Source organism: Egretta garzetta, unplaced genomic scaffold (assembly GCF_000687185.1).
Source record: "Egretta garzetta isolate BGI_Z169 unplaced genomic scaffold, ASM68718v1 scaffold2, whole genome shotgun sequence".
NCBI classification, from domain to species: Eukaryota; Metazoa; Chordata; class Aves; order Pelecaniformes; family Ardeidae; genus Egretta; species Egretta garzetta.
In genome coordinates, this window is record NW_009258894.1 from 4,166,446 (window position 1) to 4,190,646 (window position 24,201).

The following is a 24,201-nucleotide window of genomic DNA, read 5'->3' on the forward strand; positions in this document are numbered from 1 at the left end:
ACATGCCTCAGTTACATTATCCGTCCTTCTGCTGTTTTCTCTTTGCCCTACTGCCTCCCAAAAGTAAGCACATGGGGGAAGCGGAGGGCACAGTCAAGATATATCCCAACACTCAGAGCCATATTCTTAATATGTCATCATCATGATGAATCTCTCTGTGTTAAGCTCACAGAAAGGCAAGTTTCAATGCCTGATTTTTAATAGCCCTTGGTCAGAGTGAGGCCTACAGCACAGTACCTTCCTCTTGCCAAACAATCACATTTTAGTACAGTGATGACACTGTGTTACTCAGTTATTTTCCTTAAAAAAAAAACCCCACAAAATTCAGTGTCACCATGGGAACAGTCTAAAGTTGATTTCAGGAGACTCATTTCCTATAGCTTTTCTGTTGGCATAAAAATAATGTCACTGAACTGTATCAGAAGCAAGTGCTTTATGAAGCATCGTCTCTAAAGATACCATTCAGTTCTGAAAATATCCTCCCTAATGGTTGCATTTCTCTAGTTTCTGAAGCAGAATAAAGGGCCCAGAAAGGTTTCTTCCCTGTTTTTCTTGACAAGAAACACATCCCAAGCTACCACCAGTGTGATCTAATTCAATCATTCTTCAGCCTGTAATGTGTAATAAGCATCAGTATGGGAAAATTCCTTCTTAGAAGAACAACTGAAACTTAAAGCAGTCATCCTTGTTGGCTGGCTGAACAAACGACACATGCTCACACAAGAATAATTCAGTCAACCGTCTTAATAAGGATTTACTTTAAACAGAACCTTGTATGGGTACACTAGACTCAGTCTCATTAAGGAGTATGTTGGATTTTTATACAGCATGAACCATTGGCAATCTAAAACAGACCCACTGAAGAATGGAATGGAGAATCAAACGCAATGTTTCAGACCCAAGCTCTATGTGCCTTTAATACTTTCTTTTTCCTTTTCTTTTTTTTTTTTGAGAGTGCACGCTACGACAGACATTTGCATTTATCATGTTTTTAACTTCTTTTCTAAGGATGAACCCTCTGAATCTGCATCTTCCAGCTCCGCTCTGTGTCTTTTCAGTCCTCCAAGAGATTGAGTACTCTCACTGCCCGTAGGATGCAAGTCAGCAGTATCCTCTCTCGTGCTCACATTGTAGCTGTTGGAGTCCATTTCAGACAGGCAGCAGTCTTTGTGCAAGGTCACACCCACCTGTACAAGGTTGCCATTATCAGCATTTGAGTGCACCTGTAGTCCTTGTGTCACACTCTCCTGCTCTCCAAAACTCTGTCCATTGTTGAAGCAGGAAGGGCGAAGATGCAAGTGGCCGTTATTGTGGTTAACACAGGAGGTGTCGAGGCTCCTCTCCTCACTGTCATCAGTCTGGTTTCTGGAGCAGTGACCCGACATGCTACAGATGGCAACAGTGGAGAACGGAGGGACCAGTGAGTGATGGCTTGATGCTGGTTGACAGTTCTGACTATTTTTCTGTTCCACAAGTCCTGCAGTCTGAATGCATGGTTCTTCAGTACAACTATTTAGCCCTTTGCAGTTAGCTTTTCCATTGAGCTTTTTCGTCTCAAAAGAATGCTCTATACCTCCACTACTAGTGTCTTCAGATGTGTTTTCTTGACCCTCGATCCGCCGCTGATTGTCACATTCACGAGCTTGACCATTACTAGAATTTTCTATCAAGCCACATTCTTTTAAAGTTTCTTTGTTGTGGCTTTCAGTAGAAAGAGCTGGGGAACCTTGAGGAACTACTGAACTCAGGTTCCTAGCATCTTCCTTATTTAGTGAGTGTGCTGTACTGTGCCTTCCACTAGTTCCTGGTTTCCCTTCATCATTCTCCCCATCTGCTCTGGAGGACTCACCATCTTTACTAGCTGAATATGATATGTAAGAATAATGAAGCCATTTGTAAGCTTTGTAAATCTTTCTCTCCACTGATTCACTGTCTGAACAAGGAGAGGTCCTTTCTTTAAGAACTTCTTTGTTGGCTGAACTCCTTTCTGGTGAAGAAGCTGGAGAAGAGGATAGATCATCTACTTTGATCTGGGGGTAATCATAGATATCCTCACCTATGTAGGGGGTCACATTCTCCGTGTTAGTACTAGTCCTTTCCTCCTTTTGCACCACCTTCTGTCGGCGCCTCAGTGCATTGCGTTGCCGCATAGATGTGCGTCGTTCATTCAGTTCCTCTTCATCTTCTGTGCTGCTGCTGCTGCTGGAACTGCTGGATTCGTTTTCCTCGGGACTCGGGGACCGCGGCCGTGGGAAGAGCTCTGTATCTAGCTCTGCCTCACAGGTATTGTCATCAGAATCAGACTCATTGGAAAGGGCCAGGAGACGTTTATCCTGATACTTCCTCAGTGCAGAGAGCCTCTGCTGACGGGAAGCCACATCTTCTCTGGCTGAGGGGGATTCGGTTGATCTTAAGGCCCTTAAGTTATAGGCAGTTTCATCAGACTCTTCAGCCACATGTGGTGGGGAGTGATGCAAAGAGGCAGAGGACTCCGACTCACTGTAAGCGGAGCGTTCACTTACTCCTGCGTGGAGCTGCAGGATTGTGCTCTCACTGAGGTCGCTGTCTGAGTCAGAACTCCAGCCCTCGATCTCCCGGCGCACCAGGGAGTCAAAAAAGGCCATCATCCGTGGATCTTCCTGGACTGACTGGTTGGCATAATCATGGGACAAACCACTACCACTGTTCAACACAAGACTGATGTACTCTTCATGAGTGTAGAGGCAACGCGAATCATCCTCAATTCTACCATCCAGATCCCCTGTGCAGTCAGGCTGTTTGTAAGGACTCCAGATCTGTAACAGAAAATAAAAAAAATACACGTCTTTGAATTCATAAACTATTGCAAGCATTTGAAATTGAACAGTAGCGCAAATACCCAGAACAATTGCAAGTTGCAGATTGTTTTTTATTAATTTTTACCCCTCAGGCCCATATTTACAAGTATTCCAGAGATGTGGGGTTTTTTTCCCCCCCCCCCCATTTTTAAATGTGCTTTTCTTCCATCTACTTCACCCATCCAGAATTTAAAAGCCCTCATACTGCAGATTTTCCATCATTTCAATATTTCAGTGTGTAATAATTTCTCCCAAATTGCAGGGCTCTATTTTTATGTAATAGGGGATGCTTACTCACTGATGGCAAGAATAGTTTGTTGCCTACAATACAGTCTTAGCACTAATGAAGGCACTTGTTTCCCAGGAAACTAGAGTTGCTTGTGCCAGTGATGTAGAGTAACATTTCATCCAGCTGCAGAGTCAGTCACACCTTAGCAGCAGTCAGGGAGCTGCGTGTATGGAGGTAAAAAGCAGGCCTGTGCTACTCCCTTTAGGGAACAGTCGTGAAGGAAAGAAAGCATCCAACATCCTCTCAAGACACAGCAGTGGTGGTAGTTCGTGGGGAAAGGTGAAGAAGAGTTTTACTGAAAGCTAGTTTTGGAGTGGAGAGAGGTAGCAACATTGCAAAGTGGTATGATTTAGCCAATAGCAACGGCCTTGACTGTGTTGTCCATCTAGCTTTCCCTCAGTTTTCCTGTGGGGGGTGTGTGTATGTGTGTGTGGGAAGCATCAAAGAAGATCCACCAATGTCTCTAAGAAACTGGTAATCCACAGCAAACAGAATAGTTGGATCTCCTCTCCTTTCTCAGTTTTACTCACGACTCGGGGGCAATATGATTAAGGCACTCATTGGACAAGCACTATCACTTTGCTCTAGATCGATGGTTAATGTGATGCACAACACTTAGTAAGCAGAGCTAGTACGCAGCCTACTCACAGTCCTGCCGTAACGTTCTGCTTGTGAGGTATCTCATTTCAGTCATGCTTTGGTTTTACCATGCTAACAAGCTCAGGGAAAAAAAATTCTATGCCAGCTGTCTATACCAGGTTGGCCTTTTGGGATAGACTTTGGCAAAAACATCAAACTCTTTTCCCAGTAGAAATTAGTCAAGTTTTGTTCCAAGTAGACAAACCCGCTAACAAAAAAAGAGTGTTTTGCCTGTGTAAATGGGATAATCAGCACTCATCTCACAGATGCATAGTTAACACATGCAACATAATCTGATACTACCATGACAAGCGCTATAAAAAAAGCCCACGAGAATGCCAGCAATTCTGTATTCACAGAGATTTTCAACAGTGTACAGTAAGACCTCACACCTTTCATATTGGAAGTAAAACAAAATAGTTATTATTGGAATTAAAACCAAATAAATGAAATTACTATTACTTTTTCAGCCCAGCCAAATTTAAAATGTACAGGTAACCTTTATTCTGGAATTCTCCCAAACTTGAATGCCTTTACTTCGCATCCTCTGTAATTTATGGTTAACAGAGCTTCCACGTATGATCTGGCTATGTAGATAAAAGAGATACTATTCCAAAATTAAAGTGGGCTGCAGACATGCCTTTTTCTGTATGGCAATCATCTAGCTGCCTTTCAGAGTGAAGGCAAAGGAATTTTACACAGTATTGCATTTGTCTGTTCCTAGGAACATGTCCCAGTATCAAGGTGTATTCACTATTTGTACTTAATTGCTATTTTTATTATTTGCTATTTTTATTATTTGCAGTACTTAAGCAAATTGTCATCCAGTACAGTTCATAATTATAATACTTAAAACCAGAATGAAGACAGTCTCCATGGCTTGGTTCAAGCACTGCACTTCCTAGACATATAGCTCAAGGGACAAGCATCAGGTTTGGATAAAGATAACGAAACCCCAACCTAAGCCCTAAGTATAAACTTCCATCAACCACTTAACTTTCTTGGATTATTTAAGAGAACAGAAAGAATCTCTCTTCATCCTCTCGTTATTTCCCATGCTCCACTTCCTAAACACAAGGTAGGAAAGAGTCTTCTCTCAGTGGATGCATGAGAGAGTTTGTTGATTTGGGGATACACCAAGTTTTTGAACAGAAAAATAGAACTCTGCTTGCTCAACGGAGTATTCTGAGTTGCTGCCTTCTTGCTGATTTAACTAGCACATGTTCGGTACCTTCTCTCACGTTTATCAGATCTTTTCCCCTCTGTCCCACTACTGAGCATTTCAGCAAGCAGAACAGATCTTTTTGTATTTAAGCAGCATATACCTTCCTGTAAATGCTTCATACCATATGCCTGGACAAGCAGGCTGGCATACCCCTTCCTCAAATAGTCTTAGCAGTGTTAGATTGTTCACTAGGTTTTATAAAACCTTTTTTTTTTTTTAGCAAGAGAATTACAAAACTCTTACATTCTGTATGAACCAATGTAAATGGAGGAGAGGTAGTCTGTTCTGAAGTCCCTCTGGGAAAAAGTCTGTTTTATAATCAAAAGTCAGCTGAAAAGGTACATAAAGTGTGCACAGAGAGATTCCACACCCTTGTTAGTGCTACCAGATCTTTCTGCTCACTCTGCAAGCATCAGAGAAAATACAGCAGTGCTAAACATTGAAAAGATAGCTACAAAGAGTCCATAATGAGGCTTTTCCCTTCCGAGACAGATTTGTTCAGCGAGAAGGAGTAAATAATAGAGAGAAGTCAAGGGAATTCAGGATTAATACCTGTTTGTAGAGGATCAGATGTCTCTGGAGATTGATATCCCTACTTTTTAGACATTTTGCCATGAGGGCGCGCAAGGGCCTGCCAGAGCCCCAGAAAGAAAACAGATTAAGAATCTATCCTTGGCAGAACCAGGAATTCTTTAAACTGGCAGCAACTGGTCCAGTGCTCTTTGTGGCATCTGAAATGGGCTTCTTTGTAAACAGAATGCCTCTGCCTTTTTCTCATCCTCTGACTGATGCTGTGTCAAGGAAGAATGTGAGCAAATTGGAGAAAATAAGTTGGCAAATCATCCCCCACTGAAGCAGCAATCTACCAAGAAGTTCTTTCTCTGTCAGAGGATTAAGGAGCTGAATATTACTCACTGATGCCCCGAGCATGGATATAAAAATAGGAACAATAACAGAAAAGGGGAGTACAAGACTAGTTTCTCCACTTTGGCAGAGATGCTTCAGAGAGCATCTTTGAATTGCTTGTGTTCTATGGTGGCAAGCCCCAAATTTTAAAACAAAAAAGTAGTTATGCCCATAGTGTGACAATAATTAAACCCAGCTATATTAGATTATCTGGTTAGGCAGAGGCAGCTAGCCACAATGACATTAATCTGTCACCATAGCAACATGGGCAAACAGACTTTGCTATCTTTGATGTACTGCTGATTTTTAAACAAATGGGCCCTACAACAGTTGTGCTCAGAACCACACTTACAGAGTATTCCATTTCCAATAGAAAACAGTATTTCTTTCTGAAAATCCTTACGCACTTTACCTATTTTATCTTTTCTGGAACTGTCTTCTAACTGCATAATTCTCCACGGCCCTCCTCTAAGCCCCACACACCAGAGGGAATGTCTCATTTATTTCTCCTGCAATGCAATTCATTTTCCTGCCAGCACATCCCAGTGTCTCACACACTTAACTGAGGAGAAAGTGGTATTTTTCTACTTTATATTGCTTTAGCCCTCATGGTGCACATGTTAATTTTAGTTCACAGCTGTGCTTTTCCATACAATTTCACTGAGGTTCAGGTTTCTGAAATGGAGGGCAATGAGCAATTCATGTGGGTTGCTGTGTCCAGCATCCATTGTCTGGAGTCAGCGCTTCTAGTATCCATTATTAATGAGCCTGTTGAGTCTTATTTTAGGTTTCTGAAACCTCCTCACTTGAATATTCACACACACACACACACACACCATTTTATCCGATGTATTCTCAGTCCTAGCAGAAATAAAACACTAAACCAGTGAGTTACTGAATTATATTTCTTGCAGGTGTTTTACAACAAAATGGAACTAAAGCAAAAAAACCATAACCACAAAGGTCGAAATCACTCTTGTGAATACTATTAATTTCAGCAGGGCTAGGCCTGAGACGAATTTGTATCTCATTTGCAATCAGCATTAAAATAGCAAGCGTGTTGGCAGGAGCACGTGGAATTATTGAATGGCTTGTCTGTATCACGCCTTGATGCTGGTGCTATCAGTTCCTCACTTCTAGAAGTACTAAATTTAGGCCAGCTAGTCTAAAAATTAAGGGCTCAGACAAACAGTTACTTGCATCAACGTTTTTAAATCATCATGGAGTTTCTACAACTGAGGGAGTAGAATACCAGCCAACCACACTTAAGTTATCTTCTGTGATTTAATTCCAGAAAGATTTTAGAAGACACTTGAAGAATACTAAAAGGAAGGACACTTCTTAAGAAACTGATTAAAACAGACAAACAAAAGCCAACAAACCAGGAAAACATAAAAAACCTAACTACAATTTTCATTTATGGCTCTTCCTCTTGTCATCTCTCCTTCTCTGAGCAAGCACATCAAGTATTTATATGGGGGAAAGACAGCCATGCAAGGGAAGTATTTGTGTTCCCAGGTGTTTGTAATGTAGTAAATGGCCCCTCGGAACTGCTGGTCATGTTTTTCCTTTTTTGCTCGTCTGCTAGTGGCAGTTACTAGCCTCCAGCCTATCTGCAGAAGTAGCTGGAATGAAGAAACCACCTGCAAATGGTCACCCACAAATCACTGTTCGCTAAGACAGTACCTTTAAAGAGTGAAGTCATGCAGATCAGACAAGATCTGAACCTTAAAACAACCTGATTCCCAAACAAGGCACAATACAAGCTGAGACAAAATGATATACAACAAAAGGGTAAGTAGTTCTGGCTTCTAATAAACTTAATACATTAAACACCATTCCCTTACTTTGTTTCTAGCTTGCAATGTTTGGGGAATTCAGTTCCTTCAAAGCAGCTACACGAGTTCCATTGCACATACTGAGACACAACAGGCGTTCTCTTCTAAGGAAGCATTCAAGCAGAGGTGTCTTTGAATGAGTTACACAACCTGTGACTGGGGCCTTAATCAAACTAACCTTTTAATCACTAGGCAAACATTCACACCCATCCCAAAACCCTAGCAGAAGTACACAAAAGCAACACAGGGGATGTTTATACCAATGCTAATCCAACAGTCTAAGCACACTCATGCAGGAAGGATTCATAGTGTGAAGGGTCAGCAGATCTAAAATCCAAAAAGGGGAATTCAGGCTGCATGAATCAAGTTCCCAAAGCAAAGAAAAAAAAAATGCCTCTGGCAAAACTGTTGTTAAACAGTGGCAGTTTGACTGCTTGGAAATTGAAAAATCGGTGAGCTGCCAGGACTGTTCAATGCATTTTTGTTCAAAGCCTGTATTTGACAGATTTGTGATCAAACCTGTCAGAGGGACACAGATGAAGGAAAAAGTAGAAAAGCAAACTAAAGTACCAGTGGAAGACAGAAGAGAAGGAAAGCTGAACTACAGTCAGAACCCAAGTGCTGATAGTAGCTGTAATGCAAGTGATGCAGCTGGGCATTGGGCCACAGTCCCAAGGATTTGGGCCAGTTCTGGTCCAGAAGTTGCAGACTGCTAAAACGCTCCTTTGCAGGACAGGTTCATTCAGTCAACTTGTAGCTGGCTGAAGCATTTATTAATACTCAAATGACTTCATCTATAGCCATATGCAGGTAAGACTTTTATGAAGTCATTCAACAAATAGTTAGAAGGAGCATCAGTTCCCACTATCCTACTTAAAAGTTAATTGTTCTGGTTTCTTTCATCTTGTTGATGGACCTAAATTATAGCAAAATTTCTATGGCAGCAGAATGCAAAGTGCATTCGTGTAGCATAATCCTCTGCCTCCCCACCCTCAACCTCTGCTATTAGAAATGACAATAAAGTGTCAGCCTTGCTCCCACAATATCAGCTGTCTTTCTTTAAGGAAAAAAAGTTTCAGAACCTACCAAAATTTGTTACCTCTTTACATTCCACATAAAAAGGCACAAACTTTCCAAAAATACTGTACATTGTTAGAGGATTCAGAAAAGACATACTGTGGAAGGTATTACGAGTCTTGTCTCCTCTGGAAGCCACAGAAAGGTACGTTGAATTGATTCAATGCAGAAGTGTATATAAAAATTATAGAAGGGCTCCTGAGGCAGTATTTGGGCCAAATTCAGCTGGGTCAGGATAGGTTAGTGCTCAACAAAACTCTTTGGAGAGATTTTTATTAAATTTTAGCCCAAATATCAGAAATCTTAGGAGATCACATGCTACAGCTGTGACCAAACTCTCCAGAGAAAGACTGCTTGTATGATACTACAGTTATCTATGGAATGATATTGGAAAACAATTTCTTTTTCAAGGTACAAATCCAGGAAATTCTGATTTTATCCCTTACCTCTAAAACCTTTAAAATTGAAGCAGAGTTTGAAGGTGAAAAGCCCAATTAAAAATTTGTATCAGTTTAGCCAGCAAATGAGACAAACCACTTTATAAAAGAGTAACATGAGAAGACAGGAAGGGTGTGGAAAAGAACGATGCCAAGCAAAACAAAGCATTTCTTCCTGAAATATTGAAAGAACACATTACCTGATCATTAATCTTACCTTTATAATCTTTTCAACACCAGAAGAACAGATCATGTAAGTGTGAGGATTAAACCGGACTTGGTTTACAATTGACCGATGACCTTTCAATACCATAAAAGCACCATTGACGACCCTGCCAATGCCGCCTAGGGGAAAAACAAGCACACACTGAAATGAATAATTAAATCTTCATATTGCTTTCATTCATGATCATTTAAAGTCGTATTATATTTGACAATGAGCTTCAGCTTTATTTTGCAATATTTTAAAGCCAGTGTTGGCTGCAGAATTCCAATTTTATGAAAAGCCCCTATGAAAAGCTACAAGTTTGATGAAAAGCATCCTTCCTGCAAATTCGGGCTTGGAAGCTAGCTTTAGTTCAACTATCAAAACAGTGAAGGTTTTTGACCTAATATGACAAGTATGTGAATAAGAACAACATACATACTTAATGAAATCACCAGTGAAACCATAGTGCCTAAGGCATGACACTACTCACAGTTTGTAAATTTGAAGCAGAGACAAATAAAGAGGTTGGCTTTTTTAATAGTTATGCTCTTTTTTTTTTTTAAATTTATTTTTTAAATCAGCAATTCATTACTGTCACAGTTGACTCTAGTCTGACCAGTAGGAATCTAAAGGAGGCAATCTTCAAGGCTACTAACTTGAGTTACTACATTACACCTGGACTTAATATAGGTTTCCCTAGACCAGGATCTATAACAGCTTGTATTTCGGTGAGTCAAGCTTAAAGATGGACCTGAAATAACACATCTGACCAGTGGGTTATATCATTCTTTGTCACAAGGCAGGGAATTAGTCAAAGTGGAATGCTTTTGTGCTAATGGTAAAACTCAAACCAGAAGCCAGACAACTTTTCTGCTTGGTCATTGACTCTTACTAGGTTTACACATCAAAGCAAGAAACTGTCACATAGTAATTTTTCATATGCATAGATTCACACAGTTAAAACCATAAATCTGTTAGAAAGCACACCTGCGCATCTGAATGAACAAGTGTCAATCAATATGCTAAGACTAACATCTTCAGTGGAAGAAACCAAAACTTTTAGAAGCAGGGAAGTAAAAACTAAAAACCACTTCAGAGGAAAACAATCTTGCCGCTTACAACTTTAAAGGTCATAAGCACACCTTATACAAAGTTAAAATAATTTCATTAGCTTCTGTGCTACTTATAGTGGTCTTAACACTAAACAAGTAAACTTTATGTTCTTCTTGCTGAAGATGTTTGCTATCCTCCTTTGTCCTCAACAGGAGCTCTTTCAGCTGAAATAGCTGCTGGATTGAGCCCTAAGTCCAATGCTGAACAACTTGTCTTCTAAAACAGAGTTCTCTGACCACTTCCTAAAGAAAAATTTGCATTAACACTGAAGAATAGCAAGATAGAAGAGTCAAAAAAAAAAAAAAAAAAAAAAAAACCTTCCATTTGCTAGGTTACATAAATGATAAAGAACTGCAGCTAGTGAGCTTGTGTTCAGCCCCTCTCCTCTTAGAAAAAGTACTCTATCCCTTCCACTCATTATAACTACAGTCTGAAGACAAGACTGATGTGTACATGTGTACAAACCACAAGAAGGATTCAGAAATGAGGAGTCATCAACCCTAAAAATCTGCATACAGATCTTTTTTCTGCTTCTGGACACTGTTCTGCTTGCACAAATCCATTTTTGCAGACCAAACTGCAGTCTCATGGCACTTTGGGATAGAAAGATAACATGCCTGAAGAAGGAAAAGGAGATGGCAAGTAACTCCAAGGACCAAAAGTCACGGCCATTTTAAAGACTTTGTACATAAAATAAAGACTCATTTAAAATTAAAAAAACTTGAAAAGGACACTGTCACACCCATTAACTTCCACGTATATTCATTGAAACTGCACTGAGACTGAGCTACCTGGAACAGTTCCTTTATTTGGGTACACTGATATTTTCTGTAAAGCTTTGGAGATAAGTTCTGCCTTCATCCATTGCAGCAAGGTCTCACCACTGTAAGCAAAGTTGACTGAGAAGTAACTGACTGGAGAGCAAGTTCATTAAATGCCAAACTGGCTCTTTTGATTTTCTTTTCCATTTTATGAGATTCCTCACGTCCTTTCATTCTGCTCACCCTGCTAGACATTCATGACCACATTTATGGCTGATGGCAAGCTGCCCTAGTCCCACAGCATTCCTTCCAGCCAAATCACAGTTGTCAATCCAATTGCATCTACCAAGCCAACAGTAGACTGTTGTATCAAATCCAGTTCTCAATGCATTTATCTTGACCTAGCACACAAATGTTCCAGGAAAGAGGGCCTCAGGAACGAAGAGTCAATTTGCTTAGGAAATGTTTCCAAGTCTGTAAGTAATGCCTATAATAAGTTTTAACTATCCATGGACTCCAAGATGCCTAAATTCAGTGTAAAACAAGAAATACACCCTACGAAACACTTACAAAAGAGTCAGAAGTTAGAGAGACAATGAGCAAAGAAAGAATCATAATGGAGATGAAATACAAATTTAGGGCACCAATATCTTGGGGTGCATTTCCAAGATGGTCATTGGCCTCTTGTGGGACTGTCAGCAGTGTGAATTGACCCATGATTATTTTCCTAGTAAAACAGTGATAACAGTTATTCGATGCCAGAACTGTCTTCTGGCATTAAACTTATAATGTGTATCAATACACTAAGAGCACTGGATGACAAGTGCACAGCATGCCATGTCTAGAATACAGCTCTCCCTAGGCTGTAGTCAAATTCAGACAGTGTCTGAAGCCCAGAAAGACATTCATATCCTGGGCTGCATAAAAAGCGTGGACAGCGGGTCAAGGGAGGTGATTCTCCCCCTCTACTCTGCTCTCATGAGATCCCACCTGGAGTACTGTGTCCAGCTCTGGGGCCTCCAACATAAGAAGGACATAGACCTGTTGGAGCGGGTCCAGAGGAGCGCCACAGAAATGATCCAAGGGCTGGAGCACCTCTCCTATGAGGACAGGCTGAGAGAGCTGGGCTTGTTCGGCCTGGAGAAGAGAAAGCTCCAGGGAGACCTTATTGTGGCCTTTCAATAAAAGGGGCTTATAAGACAGAGAGAGAGAGAAAGACCCTTTACCAAGGCCTGTAGCGACAGGAGAAGATGCAACAGTTTTAAGCTGAAAGAGATTAGATATAAGGTTTAGACTGGATATAAGGAAGACATTTTTTTTGCAATGAGTGTGGTGAGGCACTGGAACAGGTTGCCCAGAGAAGCTGTGGATGCCCCATCCCTGGAAGTGTTCAAGGCCAGGCTGGATGGGGCTTTGAGCAATCTGGTCTAGTGGAAGGTGTCCCTGCCTCTGGCAAGGGGATTGGAACTAGATGATCTTTGAAGGTCCCTTCCAACCCAAACCATTTCTATGTTTCTGTGAAGGAACTCCAAAGCCTTCTGCTTTAATACTGAAGTTCCTTAAATTCTTTTAAAACTGTTAATAGTAAAATCAGAGGAAGCATAGCACTAGAACATACTTCACTCCTCTTAAGAGTGAGCTTCCCTACAAAGCCCCCTAAAATAACTAATGGCCCAATTGCAGGAAAAGTCCCCTAGGAGCAGATTATTGCAATCATAAATCTTAGCAGTCAGCTTTTTCCAGTAGTACGAGAGATTTTAATAATTTAAAAGAAAAAGTATTGACTCCAGCAATACTCTGATAATCTTTGTGTCAAATATAATAGACTGCCCCAGAACGTCATTGTTGGACAACCCCTTGCCTGATGTAATTTTAGTCTATCACCTCCCATGCACTTAAGCAACATCTCTAATTAAGTGCTTAATGCAAAGCCACCTTCTACGTCCTTATCCTGACAGTGGTCCCTTCACTTTATAGCAGCCCAGCAGAGTTGGCATCACATTACAGGAGTATCGATGTGGCAGACATTTGCCTGTGTCCAGACTTGTCTGGAATTCCCCTGGTCTCTCAGCAGAGGCTTAGCTGCAGCCATACAGCTTCTAGCCATCTCTCAGTGTGAGTTGAGTTTGCTCATGTCTGCTGGCAAAAACCCCCCCTGCATCTGTACATTAAGTGGAGGTTGGCCATAAACTGCTCGAATTCCTGAGGCCATCTTCCTTTTTTGCATGCAATAATTTCTATTTATTTTTGGTGTCTTCACTTGAACCAGTATTTTTGTTTGCTATATTTCACCAGAAGTGACCTCTGCTATTCCAACAAAACTCAAATTTTGCTTTTTAGGTTTGGAGGTTTTTTTTAGAGGATGGGGGTGTTGTTTGTTTGCTTTTGAACTTAGTGGCGTGCACAGATCCTGCAACTGGTGTAGCATGGCAGCTTTTATATTCTTAGATAGTTACCACGCGTATAAGCAGTGTTTATACAGAAGCCATTAGCTTACGCATACGTTTATTAATAATGTAAAAAAAAAGAAGTCTGAAAGTCTTCAGAGGCTGATTATGCCGATTTTAGAAGGTTTCTAACTTTCTAATGTCTAATGACTGGAGAGAGAGGGTTGGAGATATACTAACTGGTTTTGCAATACTTTCCGAAAGTTGCCATGCTTAAAGACAGTTCTGAGTGGTGGTTTAGTGTTCTTGCTCTGCTGTTCGATGGTTTTTTGGTCTGCTATTTGATACATGAAGTGCAATGTCAAGAAAACCCCTCTTCCTCTACATACTGCAAAGAAGTGCTCCAAATAGGAGCAATACAAAGTCTTAAAAATTCTTTAAATAATATCCTACTACGATATCTGACCAGCTGGAAGAAATAATTTATAAAAGGCTGAAGCTGAAGTGTACACTTTAAAACAGATTTCTCTACACATGTTTGACAAGAACACCATGGCAACACAAGGCATATCTAAAGGCTCTGACACAGACAGAAGAAATTATATTATGCTTTGAAGTAGTAGATGTCTACCAAGTCGTCAAAGTGATTACTTCTTGGTTTGCTTTATCATTTTATTTTTTACATATTGTGCTAATGGAAGCCTTGTTAATTACGCAGTTTTGTAAATATGTATGCAAATGAGTTGACATTTCACATATTGAGAACATACTGGATGGTACATACCAACACATTTTAAAAAACACTACTAAATCAAAAGGAAGGAGAGTGAGATATTTGGACAGCAATCTGACTTCCCAATGCACAAGTTCCACAACATGTAGCAGTGTTTAAAAAAAACCCCAAAAACAAAACCAGAAGAATGAATTATTTGAAGGATAAGGAAAAAAAGGGAAAGTGATTGGTTATTAGGAAAAGTACCCTAGTGCAGAAATCCTGTAAGAACATAGAACAGTCTCTAAACTAATGGAAGCTGTATTGTTCTGAACATTTAAAAAACTGACAAAGCACCAAAGAACTTGCTGGGATAAGGAACAATCTTCCATTGGCTCTGTAACAGAGGAATTAAATTACCTCATTAAGAAGTCCTTTCTATCTAGGGCACTGAAAAAGAAGTCCCACTGGTTGTTCATATAAGGTAGAAAGACGTTCCACAGACCAGAGCATAACTTCATACAAGCCCTGTGAATTACTCAAAGTGCTGAAAACTCCTGAGAAGAGCCAGATAATTGCAGCTGCTGCCAGTGTGCCATAGCATACCATTCCACTGTAGTACTTGGCACTACAGTACAAAGCTCATTTAAAATTAATTTGGTTTTCATTTATAATAATCCAGGACACATTTAGACCATAGACCACTGCCCTGCATTTGAATCCTATGAAGTCATGATGCACTAACAGAAGAGAGATACCATAGTTTGGAAAGCAAACGCACAGCACAATGCAAGCAAATATGCATAGCATACACGGCCTCTGTCTTCAGTGCAGCACATTATGTTTAGACTCCTTAGAAAGTTTCTCTCTGGTCACTCACACGTGTATTTGTTTCATACAGTGCATGCCAGCAAATGGCTTTGCTCCTCAGAGACCTGTCTGTAGAGAAGCCAGATTTAAACATAAGCACTCTTGCCCTGAGAGCACAGGGCCCTGCAACATCCCTTCTAGGGGGATCAGGAATCTGATTCCAGCTCTGGCACCAGCCAGAGCAACTTCAAGGTTTCTGTTGTGGTTTAACCCCAGCCAGCAACTAAGCCCCACACAGCTGCTTGCTCACTCCCCCCCCTTACACTCCCCCGAGGGAATCAGCAGTGTAAAAGTGAGAAAACTTGTGGGTTGAGACAAAACCAGTCTAATAGGGAAAGCAAAAGTTGTGCACGCAAGCAAAGCAAAACAAGGAGTTCACTCACTACTTCCCATGGGCAGGCAGGTGTTCAGCCAGCTCCAGGAAAGCAGGGCTCCATCACGCATAATGGTTACTCAGGAAGACAAAACACTGTAACCTCAAACACCCCTCTCCCCGCCCAGCTCCTCGCGCCCCCCCAGCCTCCTCGCTGGTGGGGTGGGGTGAGAAGCAGCAAAGGCCCTGACTCTGTGTAAGCACGGCTCAGCAGTAACAAAAGTATCCCTGTGTTACCCGCACTGCTTTCAGCACAGATCCAAAACATAGCCCCATGCTAGCTACTATGAAGAAAATTAACTCTCTCCTGGCCAAAACCAGCACAGTTTCTTAGCAGCATGGGCAAAACTGACTTGGGTCACATCAAAGATGGGGTGAGAACAGCAAGGGCTGGCCAAGATCCTTTCTCCTCCCAGCATGGTAAGTGGAGACAGTTTGGAGGAGGCACCAGGGGACTCTGGTTTAGTACTTCTGCTACTACAGGAGAAAGTGAAAGGGAGTGTCTCCCTCTAAGAAAGCAGCTCCAAATCCGTCTGCAGACCACTTCCTCTGTCACCTTTGAACCCATTCTCCACCTCCCTGGCCAGGTGAAAGGATCAGCGTGGCCTCGCAGAGCTTTCATGTAAGCACAGGGAGCAGCGGGCTGGAGTCAGCACCTGCCTCAGGCAACCTGCTCTTCCAGGCAATCACCCACTTTGCCTAGCCTGCGCCTAGAACCAGCCCCGTGGTGGTCTAGTACCTCTGCAGAGGTTCCAAAAGCCAAAGAAAAAAATTAGTATTTAAAAGGCTAAAGAATATGCAGAAAGCTGTACTTGCAGTGGCTATTTTTAGATGTATATTTTCTCCCTTCTTTTGTTGCTGCTAAATATCTGCCATATCTATCTATGCCTTATCTATACCAGCCCTCCCACTGCTGTTATCACCAGTAGAGCTGAACAACAATGTGAAAGCGAAGACAAAATTACTATAGAAATAAATTTGGCACACCCTTTCCACTCTGTCCCCTCTTCTGGTCTGAGAAAGATTGCTCTTCTGGTGTGTTTAACTGCATAGGTTGCAATGTTTTTTACAGTGTAATTGGAACCATACAATTTACCACCGCCAAGTATGCTTTCTGAACAGAAAGGGAATAAAATACATGAAATTATCACGCAACTGATAGCTGGATTTTTTGAAAAAAGAGGTGTGAAAACTGCTTGCCTTTGATTTATTTTGTACTGGTAGCTGCAAACACATTCAATCCAATAGAGAGAAAGGAGCTTTGGTACAATCAGATGGCTAGTTGCTGGGGACTAAGGCTCCTCCAGCCTCTCCCAGTGTTCAGTGTTATCTTTAGCTTTCTAGTGCTAAATTAGATATTAAACATGCTAAGGCCAGTGAGAGAAATACTCATGGATGCTGAATCTTCCTCCACTTGGCTACAGCTCTACAAAGCACCCAACATCACCTTGTTTTCTGATAGATGCCATCTAGCCAGGACACTTCCACAGATTTCTGGTATTACAATACACATGACATGGAAACCAGTCTAAATTCCACTGAATACAACAACCCCACTACACTGCCCCACCACTTACTTGCTGTGATAATCAAACAACTGTTCCATAGCACACTATGGTCAACACTAACCTGAAAGAAGAGACAAACTACAGACCTAAAAGTAAAAGAGTTTAGATCCCAAGACCGCGCCTCAGAAAAGTATTTTTTTAAAAAATACAAACCTTCCAGAACATGCTCCCCATTGGGCCAGATGGCTTCCCCCACCCCAACCCAACTGGTATGTATGTATATGCATGTGTGTACCTATATAAAAATCTCAAAAATAGCTGAAGACATTAAGAAACACTTAATCATCTACTATTCATCTTCACTTATCAGCCTGGAACTTAGAGAACTTAAACCACAAGCTGTCTCCAATGAGATAATCCCATTCAAATGTTGTGAAATGATCTCTTGCTGAATTCTTCAAGCCTATAGAGGTGTCTGCAGTTACAATGACCGAGAAGAAAAAAGGGAAGAAAACTTGCATCAGTTCTACTGAGTATTGGTGCAATTAGTTTAGTAACTGGACCACAATGACAGGCCCTTTCTTGCTAAGAGTTACAGTCAAAGACAGAATTAAAAAGAGGTTTTGAAATGCAGTTTGCTGTTCTGATTTAGTGAAGTTCTTCAGAAGTCTGGTGACAGCCTGCTCACGTAAACTGAAGGATCCCCAACTGTCTTCTCAATCGCAAATAAATATCATATCCCTCACACAGCATCTTCAAGCAATATTTCAAAAGCAAGAGACAAGCTCCGAGTTGCAAAGATGATTCAGAGTAGTGGGTGAGGAATGTAAATTCCATTTTGCAAAACATTTGGTCTGCTAAGCCCTCTATTACCCCACAAGACATGTCAGGTTCTGTCTTGAACAGGGATTCTTTACCAGCTAAGAGACCATGTTTATAGGAGTTAGGTTTAAATACTGCCTGAAGTGCTTATATGTTAACAGTCTTGCTGGGCAGATCATGTAGGACTGATGTCTCTTGTCATTTGTAGCTTGCTTTGGAGTCAAGCAAAAGTTGTGGAAACTCGGGACTGCTTTTCTCCTACCAGACTAATTTATTAATTTTGCTAGAAAATCTGCCTCTGAAGAAAACTGGGATATGTACTTTGAAGAGAAAATCAGCTAACAAATTCACCAAACAATCGACAATTACTTCTGAAGCACTGTGGAAAGCTGGGTAATACTTGGATGAAGAAAGTGGAAAAATGATCAAACTATTCCATCTTGAAGAAAGGACAAAAGCAACCAACCTTCTGGCATAGGAAACCCTGGCCTATTCAGAATAATCTAAGATTGTGGAGGGAGACAGCCAATAAAACTTACACAGAATAGCTTCCTAAGCAGGTTCGGAAATACCTTTTTTCACAGACCTCCCACCCCAAAGTAAATCCTGTCTAGTAACTGGACTGAACAAAAACACTGGCAGAGTTTCCAGCTAAGTGGAACTGACTCAATTCAACCCACTGGGAGGACACCTCTAAATTATGATTATTTGCAAAAAAACAGCAGAATTTGTTCCATTCTCCTGGCAAAATACCAACACAGGTAACCACATTCCTCCAACTCAAAATATGTTTGCAGTTGTCCAACTGGTGTGTTCCTTCCCATTTTTCTTCAACTTTTGTATAGTAATGTTGCTAACCATTAGATAGTTAGTACTTGCTGCACTTGTACTTAAGCAAAATAATCTATTTCAGAGTTGTTGTTAAGGATGCAGCTCTGTTTACACTTGCAAAAAAAGTCGCTGTTTACAAATAGTTGATATAACTTAAGGGAGCTGTATCATAAATATTTATAGTAACATAATGTCTGAATTCAGCCGGAAGGTAGAAATCAGAGATTTTTTTTTTTTTTTTAAATACCAACCAACAGTACAGGACATTACATCATCCTATCTAGTTTGTACAATATTTTAAATGAAAGACCACATTCCACCCCCTCAGATTACAGACCCAAAGACATTCCTATTTTAAGCTAGAACATGAGAACAGGGAGTTTTCCACTGAAGCAGCAGCTTTCCAAGGTCTCCACATCCCTACAAGCAAGACTCTTTCTCCAAGGAGGAAGTGCAGCAACCGCTCTAGCTGAACAATTATTCTGAAGCACAGGATGAGATTTAAGAAAGCACGTTTCATCACATTCCGAACAGGCACAACCCTTCAAGAAGAGTGGTATGAAGAAGAGAAGCACTTCAATAAGCCTATCACAGGTGATGTGGATGGCCAATGAGTTAGTTGCCACAGAAGCCGAATCTTTAGGTCTAACAAAACAAAGCTCATGAGTTTCGCTAAAACATTACAGTAAGAGAACTGCGCAAATTACAAGAGACTAAGACATACATGTTCCTACTACAGGATCTTCTGATCCCATTAAGCAATCACTTAGGGCAATTGACATTAAGTAAGTAATTTTGTAACTGAAATGTTGCAAGTTTACTGACACCCTTCCTCAAGTTACAAGAACCAGAAACAAGAAAGCTGACCAAAACATGTAAGACATTGTCTGTGGTAATTCTAGCTATCACCCTTTGTGCAAAGGTCCCAGATAAAAAGTTTATCATCTGCAGCTGCTTGGGAAAAAAGTTTTCAAGAGCATCACAGCCAGATAAACACAAAACCCTAAATCCAGAATTTATAAATAGAGTCAGAGCAAGTATAGTAACATGCATAAAATGTAATTCTACAGTCAACACATAAAAACCTATAGATAAATAACTAATTTAAGTGTATGCAAACTTGTTTTAACTAAGAAGAAATCCCGTAAGTAGTAGTAAAACAGTGTCAAATGTAAAAGGAAATAATAAAAATTAAAGGAAAGCAGGGAGAAGTCTCTATAAATCCTGCGCAAAGATAGAAGGCCAAGGTAGCAGTGTATTTAACAGGACCATCTTCAGAACTTCTGGACTGCAACATCAAATGTTGGTTAAATAAGCCATCCAAAATTAGAATGCCATTTTCCTCAAAACCCTGCTGTTAACCAAACCTTTTAGAGGCTAGTCATCCTCTCAGCTGCAGATTACACAGCTGTGATTAACAACCTTTGAAAATGAAACAAAATATTTTCATGTTACCTCTAACACAGCTTGTAATTTGCTCTCACTATTGCTAATGCACCTGAGACCACAGGATAGCACTCAATTGTACTTAATACCACTGAAATGTGCAGTTTAAACTGTCAGAGCCATTAAAAATAGAAACAGTAGTACATTTCCTAAAGTCCTGAGTCTTTCAATCAAGATTCTACACCTTCTAAAAGAGCACAGCGATTTGTTTCAACAGAAGAGATATGCTGACGCTGTATGTCTTAGCGTGTTGTGTTGCCAAACCCTACACAATACTAGATGATAATCAAATTAGGCACTGACACTACTGCACACACATTGGTGCTGGTTTTTACTCTAACATCCCTCTCCTATACTTTCACACAGAGTTGAGCTTGTGCTATTTGCTTAGCATGTCTGCCCCAACATGGGAAAGGGTCAGAAATGAGTCACAAGTGGTCATGTCCACCAGCTGATAGCGCTCCTCCACCCAGAAAGTAAAAAAAAAACCAAAAACGTAACTGCTCTAGATTAGAAATCAGTGGGAGGGTTTTGGTGCAAGCAGAAAGAAAAAGGGCAAGAGAGGCCAATGCACTGGAGCTGTAAGGAGCAGCCTGTGAACCAGCACCATTTTATGCTGCAAGCTTCATTATGAGATGAAATTTCTTAGTAACAGATCCTAAATTCTTCAGAACTGAGATCAGCTTAGAAGCAGCAGAATTGGTAGACAAGAGGGAGGAAAGACACACGCTGCTCCAGCCACAGCTCTTTCTCTTCATCAGCTCATCTAGAAGATTTAAGTGATCGTTATATGAGACAAGAAATAAAATCAGCACAACAGAAGATTCAAATGGTATTGTCCATTGTCATCCAGGCATTTGTAAACTCTCCCCATCCAGCTTTTATCAGAATTACTCTAGATTCAGAGGCCGAGTGAGAACAGCAATTTTTCAAAAAACCAAACTAGTATTTGTCAGACACCTACCCCCATCCCCCCAAATTCCAAAATTAAAAAAAAAAGAAAAACTTACCTGCTTCTGGATCTGGAGGAATCCTCCACATATACAAATTGAAGTCATCAGAGCCCGAAAGGATGTACTGTTAGGAATAAAAATAAAAGCAGTTTACCACAAAGTATCACCTGAATTATGTTATTTTATTGTTGATCTAGTTTCTCCAAACCAAAAATGAGAAGGGGAAAAAAAAAAAAAAAAAAGATAATTCGTATCACTCTTCGCACCTCACTGATCAACTTACCCTTAAATGGGGGTGAGGTACCAGCACAAAAATGTTGCAGGCATACAAACGGACCATGATTCAAAAGTATGCTTCATGTATCTACTGCCCAAAGTCTTTTTTGCTAAATAAGGCTATGGATTTTTGTTGGCTTTACTGAAAGCGTGTCTAGATCAAACTCTTGTATCTTGCAGCCTGCAACTCTGGTCTTTTTTTAACGTCAAAGTCTTTCATCCTTTTTTCTCATCTCCTGAACTACCAAGGAAAACTCCATCAAACACATACCTAAGAAGAGAGTTAGCACATCCGTTACACACAAGTACGTCTGGCTCATCACGTTCTACTGAAGACCATCAAAAGTCAGTCACTGAGGATAATCTTGAACACTGAACAAAACCAAAGCTAAACATTCATTGTCAGCAAGTCTCAAGTGGTTTAAAAACCACATTTATCATACTGTTCATTTTTTTCCTGGTTACAGTTACCCTAAAGAGATGGCAGGCTGCCCTTTTTCAACAGTGCATGAATGATAAGCAGTCTCTTGATTGTACAGAAGTTTAGGCAATATGCAATTTGAAAAGGCTTAATATACTACAAACATGCACTGGAATGACAGGTGACATTTGACATGGTAAAAAGCTTACGCCTCTCAGTTATGAGAGGCCACAAACTGTGCCTTGTCTCCAAATATCTCTTCTCCAATAAACAGTAGTCCCTGTCATTTATTTCTCTCCCAAATCAGAGATGAGATGACACATAGTGGAACCACGGGCAATTACAATTCTAGTTATATTGGTATAGACAATGTAAATCTTTAGCCCTCAACTGACTTAACATTTCTGCTTAATTAATATAGTCAAGAAGTTTGGGTTTTCACTTTACTGTTACTTGCAATGCTAATTACATTTGTGCAGTGTTTGGATGTTTTCAACCACAAAAATGCAATAACCACTAGAATCCCTTCTCTGGTTTCCTACTATCACAATCCAACCATTCTTTTTTCCCATCTTTTTAAGGATGTAGGATGTGAGTAAGCACTTATGAATGCAATTCTGCTCATTTTCTGACAGATAAGAAGCACCGATCAAACAAAAGTTCCTTTAAAAACTTGCGCACACTAGTTCTGCATCACTCATAGACCCATCCTTTCCAAGCCAGAAAGTTATTTCTACAAGCCAACATGTTCAAGCATTCAGCCAGCTCACCTCTGCCAAACTGACCTGACAGTGCCAAGAATACATGCTTCCCTTTCATTTGACTGCTCGTAAATGTTAGTCCACAGCAGGCTGAGCCACTCTGCCAAAACTACACAGATTAGGGCTCATCTAGGCAACCTCCCAGCAATCAGAAAGAAAGCACCTCTAAATATGTTTTGTTACACAAGAAATGCTATATGGAAAAAAAGAGTCTTGTTTAAAGTCATAAAGGTGTTGCCAATTGTTAGTATTTATTACCAAACTGTGTGGTTGAAGCAGCAATTGGTTTGCCTAGGACATGTGAGGTAAAACAGAGACTTCTAAAGCAGCTAGAAAGCTCAGCATCTTGAATTTATGACCATTACACCCCCCCTTTTTTTAATCAAACAAATTCTAACAACTTCTCAATATGAGAGTCATTTAGCACTTTACGTCATAAATCAAACAAACCTACCAACAATGACAGGCCCCAAAGTGACAGATTTCAGGTATCCTGCACCACAGAAAAAAACCACGTTACGTACATGCAAGGAAAAAAGGTGTCTGCAAGACTCTTCAAATCAGCTTCCAAACTGATTTGCAGAGGAACATACCGCATATCCTGTAAGACTCAGTGGCCAATTGTTTAGGAAATCTGGCATATCATTGCCCATCTAACAAGAACATACTACCTGCAGAGACTACCGATCTGAGTATACTCTGTCGTGCTCTGGAGACTGCCCTTGCTGCGATGCGGACTAATGGCAATTTGACTGCACTATCAAAAATGTAACCAGGAGGTCAAGACAAGTGATTATTCCCCTTATCTGGCACTTCTGAGGCCACACCTGGAGTATTGTGTCCAGTTTGGGTCCCCTGATACAAGAGTGACACTAAGTAGTCAGAGAGGATGAGGGCTGCTGGGGCTGAAGGCACATGACCTTCGAGGAAAAGCTAAGGGAACTGGCCTTATTTAGCCAGAAGAAGAGAAAGTGAAGGGACAGAGTGGACCTCCACAGTCTCCCACTGTCTGAAGGTATACAGAGCAGCTGGGGACAGACTCTTCTCAAGAGTCATGCAGTGGATGCTCAGGAAGCAACAGTCACAAGTCACAGCAAGGGAAATTCCAGCTGAGCACAAAGGAACAGCATATTCAGGAGGAGCGTAATAAACACTGCAACCTGGCCCCAGAAAGGTGATGGAATCTCCACCCTTGCAAATCCAAAATTTACCTGGACAGTTCCCTGAGCAACCAGAGCTGACTTGAAGATGACCTCCAGAGCTCTCTTTTGATACAATTTTTTCAAAGCTTACCACAGGAAGAAGGGAAATAATTATCTTGGTGGATTGGGTTGATTTGGGGTTGGGGGATTATGGGGGGGGACGGGGGGAGGTGGGCAGTGTCAGGAAAATGCCCACCTGACACCTTTACAGTACACTCCATCACACATAGAATCATAGAATGTTTAGGGTTGGAAGGGACCACTAGAGGTCATCTAGTCCAACCCCCCTGCAGTGAGCAGGGACACTGC

The 24,201-nt window shown here is 40.8% G+C and overlaps 1 protein-coding gene across 1 annotated transcript in view; it reads right to left on the reverse strand.

Moving 5' to 3' along the window:
• Positions 1 to 729: 729 nt before the first annotated feature.
• The window catches only part of DCAF5 (DDB1 and CUL4 associated factor 5), a 65,772-nt gene continuing 42,300 nt past the window's right edge, over positions 730 to 24,201 (reverse strand). The window contains exons 6-8 of the mRNA XM_035889839.1: positions 21,290 to 21,356; positions 9,466 to 9,593; positions 730 to 2,795 (exon numbers count right to left, since the gene is read on the reverse strand). Of these exons, the coding sequence (XP_035745732.1) occupies positions 984 to 2,795; positions 9,466 to 9,593; positions 21,290 to 21,356 (2,007 nt within the window). The 3' untranslated portion in view covers positions 730 to 983. The remainder of the gene's footprint in view (positions 2,796 to 9,465; positions 9,594 to 21,289; positions 21,357 to 24,201) is intronic.